The 12167-nt window shown below is 40.0% G+C and overlaps 1 protein-coding gene across 5 annotated transcripts in view; it reads left to right on the forward strand.

Annotated features, from left to right (window-relative positions):
- Window positions 1-10483: 10483 nt before the first annotated feature.
- Window positions 10484-12167, forward strand: part of LOC122969909 — a 66346-nt gene continuing 64662 nt past the window's right edge. For 4 of the 5 annotated variants that reach the window (XM_044335943.1, XM_044335945.1, XM_044335946.1 and 1 more), the window contains exon 1: window positions 10484-10782. In XM_044335943.1, the coding sequence (XP_044191878.1) occupies window positions 10755-10782 (28 nt within the window). In that variant the 5' untranslated portion in view covers window positions 10484-10754. The remainder of the gene's footprint in view (window positions 10783-12167) is intronic. The other variant, XM_044335947.1, reaches the window with a different exon arrangement.

The raw sequence follows: 12167 nt of genomic DNA on the forward strand, positions 1-12167 counted from the left end.
TGTCTTTTTTAGTACGTTTAAGGTGACTTTAGCAAAAATTGTTATCAGCTTTTGTTATCATTATCAGATGTACCTGTCACATATTATACAGCATCTGTATTGATTTATGTAACGCCTGCCTCGCCCCTCCGACCCTGCTGAGGAAACCCCGTTTGTCGACGCCTCTTTAAAGCAGTCAGGGTGAGCGGTTAAGGAGTGAGTTCATCGCCTCCGGCTGCCAAGGACAGGATTACCCAGCGGACGGCCTCGCTGCCGCCGTCACCCTCGCCCTGACCCGCCACACACACACACACACACACACACACACACACACACACACACACACACACACACACACACACACTTTCCCTCAACAACTCTTAACCTGATCCTAGAGCTAACTTCAACAAGTTAAGCAAGTTAAATTACTTTCATGTGGTAAAAATTAATTTGATGTGTTAGTAATCTGCTATTTTTAACAGTTACTGAGGCAAACTTGCATTTTCTTGCTTTATTTCTTACTCTATTTGTCATTTAATTTACTTTTTTTCCTCATTCTTCATGCTGTGGATTCATTTTCTGTGTATTTGAAGTAACATTAAGACATTTTAAAGGTTTGATTTGTCACTTTTCATTTATCTGCAGGTGAAAAACTGACTAAACCTGATTTTTAGGTGGCCAATATGAAGAATCCACACTTTCTTAAAGACGTATTAAACAACTTTTGACCACTAAAGAGCAGAAAATAAAGAAATACATCCCTGTTATACCATCGGCTTACCAACGCGTTAGCAAACAGCCTCTTATTAACACATCCAGCAGACACAGAGCGGCTTTAGTCGTGTTTCTGTCCACCTGATAAAGGAAAATCCAATATTCACTCTCATTTTATCTCTGGTTTAATGTCCTCCAACTCCTCAGGGAAATATCTTCAGTTGCTAAAATGCTCCACTTTCTTCACCAGATTAGTTTCTATAATTTCGTCCGTCTGCTGTTCGGCTGCCTGGCAGGTAAGCATATAGTCATCAGAGCCTGTTTGCTGAAAACAAACGGACTTTTTAATACAGAGAGTGCTGAGATAGCCTGTGTGCATCCAGAGAGGCTAAAAGAAGCTTAAAGGGGACATTTCATGCACATTTACACATCTATATTTATATTCTGGAGGCTAAACTGGAATATTTTTGCATAATTTACAGTTAAAAACTCCTTATTTATCTTAGTATTACTATTAAAAACACATTAATGAGGCCACACTGTTGCTTCATCACCATGAACACACGCTGTAGTTTATTCTGACTTAATCACAAACACACCATCCTGCTGCTGCTGCCGCTGCTGCCAGAAATACTCACAGCCCAAAGCGTATTACTGCACGACTGAAAATAGTCCCAACAAATCTTCCTCCTGTTTGAATCACATTTACTAAAAACACAATACAGTGAGTGAGGGAGTATATACTGTATGTGAGAGCTGTGTAGGAACTAATGAGCTGGGTGGAAAAGTCAGGAAGTATTTTTAGTTTTTTAGGTCTTTTCTTTGGGATTTGTTGACAGCAGTTTCGGTGATTTTTCCTCATATTTCTATCTCTGTGAGGACATCTGGCCTGCAGCATAAAACCGCTTCACTGTAAAAAAAAAAAAAAAAGTTAATATTTATTCTTCATGTGATTTTTCCTTCTTTTTGTTTCTGCAACAAAAAAGCAATTTAACAACTATTGTCCACTGAAGAGCCTTTCATCATTTTCTTTTGTCCTCACACACACACAGTCGCACAGACAGCCAACCAGCTGTACAATTATGCATTCATGCTCTCACACACAAACACACACAAACATGCACACACACACACACACACACTCGCAGCTATAAATAGTACGTTTGTCTTCGTATACAGATACATAACATTTCTCCCTCTTGTCAGCTCCCTCCTTTTCTCGTCTCACCTCACCCATTTCTCTCCTCCGCACCCTTCATCCTTTCACCTTCACTTCTCCTCCTCCTCCTCTTCTTTCTACCAGAATACTAATAAACCTGCACGTCTCTCCTCCTCATCCCTCCTTCCTCTCGTCTCTTTTTTTTCTCCCCCCCTCTCTCCATCTCAGGTTGTGTTTTTTTCCCTACAGAATCTCATATTTCCCATAAATGTTTGCTGCTTGAATTCTTTGTCCTTATCTCTCAGCATGACTCATAGACTTATACCCTCATCTCCTCCTCCTCCTCCTCCTCCTCCTCCTCATCCCTCCATCCCTTCACTCTCTTGGGTAAGTTTTACTTGGAAAGCTTCCACGACTGCTCGGGGTTTAACTCCCTCTTGCTCTTTTTAATTTCTATTCTTCTCTCTTTAGTTTTTTCTTCTTCTTCTTCCTCACAGGCAACATGTTTTCCCCCCGAAGGCAAACTGCTGTATTTGCAAATGTTTTTCGGAGAGACAATCTGTGGGATCTTCGTACTTTGCACCACAGTACGTCTATGCAAAACGCCATGTTGTCATGGAGACACCTGTCTGCAAAGTGTGTTTGCAAACACTTCACGTGCCTGTTTTTTAACCTGCGGTGTGAAATTTTGAATAAAATTTAAAGGGGACCTATCATGCACATTTCCAGGTGTATATTTATATATTTATATTAAATTTTCCCCCGTCTGTGTGTCTCTGTGTTCGTGTGTGCTCTTGCGTGAACGTGGCTACTCCCTCCTCCTCCTCCTCCTCCTCCTGCTCAGCCTGCGACTGGCACACCTGCTCATCATTACCTCATCAATTAGACAATATATCTAATCTGGCTCTCCTTCCAGTCTTTGCCAGATCGTTCCATCCATCATCTATAGTGGTATTTAGCTGCTCAGGCCAACTTTCTAGAGTGTTTTTTTTTTTGCTCTTTAAGTATCTTCGCTGTTCTGTGCCTCCCTTTGCTCCAGAGCTCCTCCTCAAGTGGCAGCCAGCTGCCTGCCAAGACTCCTCCAGCCCTCCGTCTACCTGTTCACCGCTCTGTTCCCCTCCGAGCACCTGTCTGCCTGCCCGCTCTCTCCGCCACCATCTCAAGCTCCGCTCCTACCCGCACCGCCACATTCACTCTCTCCCTGCTGCTCCGCTCTCAGCCCCCAGCGCTCTCCTGCCTCTCCAACCCACCACCTTACCTTCATTTATATTGATGGATTTTAAGTTTTTGCAATAAACCTTCTTAAACTTCTTCTCTGTCTCAGAGGCCCGGAGCCGGTGAGACAACTGTCAATCACAGCTGTCAATCAACGCCCCCACACAGCAGACATCGAAGCTACTATAAGTCTTCAAATCTTATTAACGGAGCAATAATTTAAAAAATGACCACCAGCACACTTACTAGAGGGTGTGAATTTAGCGATTCAGACCAGAATGACTCATTGAAATAAAATGATTGACTTAGTATGGACTACGGGAGTCAGTTGGAGCATCTTTGAGGGTCGTCTGCATTGGTTTCAGCCTCAAGCTGTTATAGTTGCTGCTTAGTTCAGTTGAGGTCAGGATGAAGCCCTGATTTTTGACTTGCAGGCAACATTTTTACATATGTTCACCTCAAGTTTTGGAACTTTGACCATGTTTAACATCCAATATCATAACAGTATAAAAATAACAGAAACTCATAAAAGCATGATGTGTGTATATAAGGGTATATCCATCATACTGTAGATTAAGATACAATAGATACCTACAATATATTACGGACAAACAAGCAAACACACCTTTTTTCCCCAATGCATTTGGATGCCAAAAGACTTTGAAAACTTAGGCTAAAATGGAAATGACTCACTCCATCTTGGATAATTTTAGTCGATATTTCAGCTACGAGCAGGTCTGTAACACCATGTACAGCTTGTGTGATTGCTTTCATTGTGAAGTCTGCAGGTTTCTATATGAAGAGAAGAAAGACTGATCAAAATCAACACCTCCACTCTCAGTAATTTACTGAAAATTTCTTCTCAGTCAGGAGTGAAAACATCGATGCTTCTCTGTGAATGATTAACTTTCACTTATGAGAATCAATGAGTTGCAGAAAACACATCTGCTCACATGGGACGTTTCTGTTTGGGAAGAAAACAGGATTTTCATAAAGCTGCTGGTGTTTTATTGACTTTCTTAGAATATATAATCATATCACATTTTCATTTTTACAAAATTCTGTTGTCTAATTAAATGAGTCACAACAAATTCTCATTAAAAACTGATCAATTTAGTCATTTAAGATTTGTTTTATTTAGTTCATTGCAATTCACTTTTACTTCTGTCTGTGTAATTGATTGATTAATTGATTGATTGATGTGATTTTTTACAAAGAATACTAAGAGTCTACATGTAGCAGCTCTGTGTGTGTGTGTGTGTGTGTGTGTGTGTGTGTGTGTGTATTTTGGCACAGTGTTGCTTTGAGCTAAATGCTAACATCAACATGCTAACATGCTTACACTGATAATGTTAGCATGCTGATGTTTAGCAGGTATAATGTTTAACATGATCTTAAGTTAGCATGGTAGCATGCTAACATTTGCTAATTAGCACTAAACACAAAGCACAGCTAAGGCGAATGGTAATGTGATTACATTTTAAAGGTATCTTGTTTTAAAAACTATCACCTGATGATGGCGCTGAATGTAAAGTCAGGGGATCAGCAGAGTGATTATAGTTCATCCTGAGAGGAACAGACTTCTCACTCTGAACCAAAACTGTCAACCTGCAGGTGGCGCTGAGAGGAAAAGCTGCATCTCAGCAGACCTCCACCATCTCCAGAGGCTACATAAACCAATAATAGTAGTAGGATTTAGTTTCTTCTTCTCATTCTTTACTTCAAATGGAAACTCCTCAAATACACCCGTACATGTCGAACAATCTGATGTCATCACAAGGAGGAAGTAGAGGTAACTTTGCCAGCTTTTGACTCTCAGTGAGCATTTACATACCTTCACCTCAAGTTTTGGACATTTGAACATATTTAACATAGACATCCAACATTATAACAGTATTAAAAACAACAGAAAATCCCCCAAATCATGTTATGTCCCCTTTAGAGAAACATCATTAAAAAGTATGTCTAGAAGGAGTCCATGCAGCAGCAGCAGCAGCAGCGGTGGATGTTGGTATTCATTACTGCGCCAAGCTGTCAGCGTCTCAGTCATCAGAACGAGCCGTTAGAGGGAAGAAGAGGAGAAATCACACGGCCGAGAATCCACCGAGCGACTCTCAGCTGTTCCTGCTGTTTCATTTGACTGTGGGCGAAGAAAACGAAGAAAGAGGCCAAAATAAACGCAACAGATGCTGAATATTGAACTCAAAGTGTGAAAATATAACTTCTACTCTCTCTACTGAGTGCTGTCGTGGAAGTAAAGCAGATTTCAGGCAAAAGAGTGAAACTGAGAACATCTCTGAGCAGTCTGTGTGTGTGTGTTGAGGTTGGTTATATAATTAGTGGTAAGTAATTATGTTTTTGTTTTCTTGGTTTCTTTTGTCCTCGGTCCCGTCAGGATCGCAGCGAGGACTTTAAATCTGTCAAACATCTCAGACTCTGCTGGTACAACTCTGACGAAAGAGGAAAGAAGACGTTTTGGCAGCGTGTCCTGGTGTTTATGAGTGTTTATACTGCCCGGCCTGATGGGGCAGCTATAATTAAAAGTCAGAATGAAGAGACGCCACAGCGACAGGCCGGCTCTAATAAAACCTGAAGGCACGATGCATCTTTTTACAGTAAGAAATGTTTCTAGAGGACATGTGGACTAGTTTGGGACAGAATCATTAGTTTCTGTGGAACATTTATCTTTAAAATGAAATATTTTCACTACTTTTCAATAAAACTTCAAACTAAAATCTGAATACATGTCTTTAATTGATAATAGGAACATTTTTTGATAGATTACACTAACACAAACGTCATGGATGACTATTTATGTTGTTTCATGCAGTGTAAAGCAGGCTGGCGATTAGAACGCTGTATATACATATAATATAAAATAAAACTATAAAATAAGATCACATGAAGCTTAAAACAGCTGTTCTTCTCAGTGCATGAATTATTTTTACAAGATCGCAATGATCTGCATGATTTTTAAAGGATAATTCTAGTGTTTTTACAACTAGCATGTTATTAAAATATTGAGCATTTTGATCATCATTTTTATCAGTAATTACAAAATCACGCTCACCGAGTTAATGGCTGATATCTGGGAATGTGGCCAGATCATTAAAAAGAATCCAGGCAGGGTATAAAACACAGACAGGTTGTAAACAAACCCCACAAGTCAAAGCCAAATTTAATTAGAAGTAAAAAAAAAATCAACAAGTCCTCCGAACTGAACACCTAAACAAAATGTCGTGACAATAACTCTTCTTCCCTGAAGTGGAGGAAGTCGGTACATAAGCAGTAAAAAAAAAACAAGCATTTCATCATCATTCCCTCCAAAAACCATCCATGTCAACATCTGACACAGCTACTGGCAGGATGATGTCATTTGTCAGTGCCTTAAAAAACTGTCACATATGATTGACCCCAGTTATAATAAAACAATATTATCAATTATTAATTAATCAATTCTTTGCTGGTTGCTGCACATGGTTGTCCCAACACATACATTTACATTCAAGTGACAAAGCACTCATGACACTTCTTATCATGGTTCTCTAACCTTTACCAAGCAGTTACTTAGGTTCACTATCAGTAATATGTCATTATCACTATTTTACTTGTACTTGTCATTATCATATCATCAGCATCTTAACAGTCAGGTGTCCATATGAACATTGAAACATGTTTTTTTTTGCTGTAATCATTCCTCCTGTTCAGACTGGATATTAAAAGATCCTTCAAATGTGTTTTCAATGTAAGTGATGGAGGCCAAAATCTACAGTGTGTGTGTCCACACAGTCATTTAAAAGTTAATCTGAAGCTTATATTCAGCTTCAGCAGTCTGAGTTAGTCATATCAAGTGGATATCTGACACATTTACAGTCTTTTTAGCATCAAATTCCCTCTTTGTGTTTCCTCAGACAGTGTTTCCCTGTTGAGCTGTGGTGGAAGTATAGTAACAAAAAGAGGGACTTTGGAACTAAAAAGACTGTAACGTTGAAAGATATCTACTTGATTTGACTCATTTAGATGCTGAAGCTTCATATTAGCTTCAGATAAACTTTGAAATACATTTTTGCACAGAAGGAGGACTGTAGATTTTGTCCCCCATCATTATGAAGGGATCTTCTAATAGTCAGTATGAACAGGAGGAATGATCACAGCAAGAAAAACATGTTTCACTGTTCATTTGGGCTCCTGACTGTTGTTTTAAGACAGACTTGAAAATAATATGAACCCGTTCTTTAACCCAAACCGCACCCTTTCTCTTTCCACACCCAGAAACTGTAGTGCCTAATCCCAACCAAACCTTCACCAGCGTTGTCAGATCAGATTGTTGCTTAATTTAATTCTGAGGACTTGTTGCCTCACCTTAATATATAGAAGTATATAAATGTACGTTTAGAATTTTTTTTGTCAAAGTATATCATATTTCTAACTCTCCTTCTGTTAAAAAAGGTACTCTGTAAAACTCACCAGTGAGTCTGCAGCTCAGTCGTCTGGATATTTATTGAGTGTGGAGCTCAGGGAGAAGAGTTCAAGGCTGCACTTCTGTTCTCCGTCTGAGATGGAGATCGAGTTTGAAGTCGGAAGCGCCGCCCTTCCTCACCTGCACTCCTGAGCTGAATCACTTGTGCGTTTTTTCATATTCATATCGCGTGAGAGAGGAGACGGAGGGAGGCGAGGGAGGGAGGCGAGGGCAGAGATGTTTGGAGGAGGAGAACAGCTGTACTGTATTGTTTGAGAGACAGGTGAGAGATGAGAGGAAAGCCCAGCTGCAGACTCAAACACAGAAGTGCTGAAGTGTGATACATATTACATGCATCAGATATTGCTCACATCTCGACACGTGCTCGCATTTACTCGAGCGGAATAAAACTTTCAAATCCCCCAGCGATGATGAATATAAAAATTATACAACAGAGAGTTCATGAGAGGGCAGCGTCTGAGAGGAAATGATGAATAAGCATGTTGCCGGCGGAGCGGAGGAGTTACTTTGCATGTGGTGGGACTATTTTAATGCGACTGGGTTTACATTTTAGGCCTTTCGCTCACATTTCTGTTCTGCATTCACTCATACGGAGTAAACGTCTAGTTCACTGACATCACAAGCAACTGCAAGCAAATAAAAATTTAAATTAAAAGGTCAAAGGGTCAAATGTAAATGACATCATGTAACGTCACACTCAGATATTTCCAGCAGCTGCAGAGTCTTCAGACATGTTTCCAATGTTTTTGTGTTACATGATGGGAGAAGATAGAATATAACAGATTACATTTGATTGTTAATACACATGTTTACATCTGTTACTAATGCTGCTGCACGGGGCAGATGTAAACTGCTGACTACACCAGCAACAAACTGAAAATTTTAGTATTTAATTTTGTAAGAGATAAAATAAATACTGAGTATATGGATGTAGGGGAGGAAAGGTTCAAGAAGTAAATAATAATAATAAAAAAAAAGCTACAAAAAAATGAAAGACATTTTTTTTAAAAAAGCTACAAAAAAATAAAAAAAATAAAGCTACAAAAAAAATTTTTTTTTTTTAAATTTTTTTTTAAAAAGCTACAAATTTTTAAACATTTTTTTTAAAAAAAAGCTACAAAAAAATTAAAAAACAAATTAAAATAATAATAATAATAAAAAAGCTACAAAAAAAAAAAAAAGCAATCAGCAATAGAAAATCCCGGTGCTGAAATGTTCCAACATTGTTATTCTGCAGCCATTTCTTGGTCCTTTTCTCTTACAATGTCTCGCATTATCAGCAGCTTACTTCATTTTTCTCTACATTTTTCTTTTCATGTTCTCATTGAGAGGATTTTCTGAGCTGTGGATGGTGAACAGGCTCTTCTGTCTGCCCTCACCGGGAAAATGACAGGATCGGCTATTTGTAGAAATGCCTAAAACAACCTATGTTTAGTTAACAGGTGGCTGTGTAAGTCACGACTGTTGTCTGTCAGAAAATGGAAATAGTATTTCGATGTTGTTACAAAGTATCTAACCAATTACAGTACTGTTTATCATTATTAGGTCATTTTGGTATCATGTCTTGTAGAAACTCTGCATGAAAATGTTGTTTCAAGACCTTTAGAATTTGACTTTATATTGTGCTCACATCCTGTTTATGCCAACGTAAAGTTCAGTTAAATCAAAATATAAAAAACAAGAATGCATGAGGACAGGTTGGGTCGTTCCAGTACTGGAGTATACTGGTTGATTTGTGGATCTCTGGGGACGGTGTAGTGAAACTGTCATGTTTGGTCTCCTGTACTGTGCTTAATGGGAACATAATATAATGTTTACAACGCGAAGGCAACAGCAGGTGGGAGCTCCGTAGGGGCCCAACAGCAGAATTTGGCCCTGGGGCCTTTTAAAATGTTAACGTGACCGTGCATATGAATCATACTTGGTGTATCTATTTATAAAAAAGTCACAAACCAACAATCTATTTTGTTATCTATCCTGGTCCTGGAGGACTTGTTGCAACATTTGAGCTCACGGGGACATAATGATATAATATCTAGATACAATATATCTATATTTACATTTAAATGTAGTCATTTGGCAGATGCTTTAACCCAAAGTGACTTACAAGTGGGGCAAGACAGTCAAGCATAAGAGGACAATGACTCAAAAGAGACATTAAATTAAAAAAAAAATAAAGTAAGTAAGGAGTATCTTTTGGTTCATCTGTTTCTTTTTTTCCTCACTTAAATCTTTGCTGGCAAACGATTTGCAACATTAAACAAAAAAACACTAAATTCATTCTCAGTGTGGACACACTGTGGATTTTGGCCTCCATCACTTACATTGAAAGTACATCTGAAGGGGATCTTTTAATAGCCAGTATGAACAGGAGGAATGATTACAGCGAGGAAAAACCTCTTTTTCTTTAAGACTTGAAAAATTGCAAACCTTTCCTACAAGAATAATTACACCACAGATTCCCATAATTTTTCATAATAGCCCTTTTTTTTTTTTTTTTTTACTGGCTATGAACAGTATTTCAACCAAATATCTGTTGCTTCACATGACACTTTCTGCACAGTTACAGATCCATACAACTCTAGCACCTTATATCTTGTCTCTCTAGTATTTGTTGTAACACTTTAACTGTCTTTTTTAAAAATCTGAGCAATTGTGAAAACCCTCTCAGATGTTGTCAATAAGCTATTTCATGATTTATTAATGAGAAAACTCTTAAATGACCATTTTAACACACACTGCACCTACCTTTGACAGCTTGACTTCAATCTCTATGTGCATGTGTGTGTGTGAGACAGTGTGTGTGTGTGCATGGATGTGTGAAAGAGAGAGAGAGAGAGAGAGAGAGAGAGAGAGAGAGAGAGAGAGACATCGACGCTGACTGGGAGAACAGGAGTGTGTGACGACGGCACGGCAGAGAGAGAGAGAGAGAGAGAGAGAAAAGAGAGAGGAAGCGACGCGGATGACACGCACATACACTCCCTCTCTGTCTCACATACGGTGGAGAGAGAGGAGGACAGTGAGGAAGAAGAGACAGAGAGGAGAAGAAGAGAGGAAGAGGAGGAGAGAGGGGGAAAGCTAAGACAGAGAGAGAGAGAGAGAGAGAGAGAGAGAGTGAAAGAGAGAAAGAAAGAGATCCGGGGAGAGATGCCCGCTGGACGGATGGATTTTATTTTCCCCGAGCTGTACGAGCCTCTGTAAGACAACATGGGCTGCATTGGATCCCGGACGATCAGTAAGAACACACCGCTTCACTGTATATTCTGCCATGTGGAGGGATGGATGGATAGATGGATGGATGGATGGATGGATGCATGGAAAGAGAGAGAGAGAGAGAGAGAAATGAGTGCTTTTACAGGGCGGAGATGTGAAGAAGAAGAGGAGCAATAAGGCACCGGCGATAAATAAACCTGTAATAGTTTTATAATAATCCTGCAGGGAGTTGCAGCGGCGTCTCCTGCGCTTTTCGGTCACATAAGGGGTCTTTTTTTGTGGGGTGTAGTGTGTGTGTGTGTGTGTTGTTAACTATAGGGATAGCATCTAAGTGTGTGTATGTGTGTGTTTTTTTTATGTGTGTGTGTGTGTGTGTGTGTTGGAGGGGAGAGGCGGGACAGACAGGCAGGCAGCAGGGATGTGAGCGGAATAAGATGCGGCTTGACGTTTCTGTCTCCACATGGATGACACCAGGCAGGCAGTGTATATATGTGTGTGTGTGTGTGTGTTTATGTGTGTGTGTGTGTGTGTGTATGAGTGAGTGAGAGAGTGAGTGAGTGAGTGAGTGAGAGAGAGAGAGAGAGAGAGAGAGAGAGAGAGAGAGAGACCTCCGCCTTTACATAAAACTAAGGTCATTGCATGCTGGATGCTGTGTGTCTGAGAAAATTTCCCCTCTCCTCCTCATCCTCCATCCTCTTGTCTCTCTCTCTACTGTGCGTCATGCAGCGACGTAATAAATTGAAGACGCAGGCAGTGCACCCCAGGTTTCACACACACACCTACACACCCACACACACACACCTACACACACGAGGTGTGACTTTGTGGACCCCAGGAAGAATAGTTGCTACCCTTGTAGCAACTAATGGGAATCCAATTAAACAAACACACACACACACACACACACACACACACACCGTTATGAGCAGAAAGCTTGGAGCATGACTCGTGCAGGATGAGTCAGAATCGGGCTCGGTAAACTCAGGTGTGATCCTGAATGCTCTGCACATGTAGGTCAATTCTGCAAAGTCAACAGTGCAGGCAGCTTCACACGCAGCTTTTTATACAACACTTGTGAGGACCCTCGTTAACAGTATGTATTAACTGTAACCTTAAACCAAACCCAAGTCTAACCTTGAAGTCCAACTGGAATTACAAGTCGTTTTTGCCAAGAATCAGACTTTCTATCCTTGGTGTTTGTTATGACTTTTGACAAAATGACAGTTTAGTTTATTCTCCTGCAGTGAACAGCTCCGCCTACGTTACTCTACTACAGGAGGGTGTGAATCTTTGGTACTAACAGGTCATAATATCCCTTCAATTCTGTTCAGGCAACTTGAAGGCCAACGTTGTTCACCATTGCTTAGTGCCATCACAGACTTAAACTGGAATGATGGTTCTCAGAGA

The sequence above is a fragment of the Thunnus albacares genome, chromosome 19, assembly GCF_914725855.1.
Source record: "Thunnus albacares chromosome 19, fThuAlb1.1, whole genome shotgun sequence".
Lineage (NCBI taxonomy): Eukaryota > Metazoa > Chordata > Actinopteri > Scombriformes > Scombridae > Thunnus > Thunnus albacares.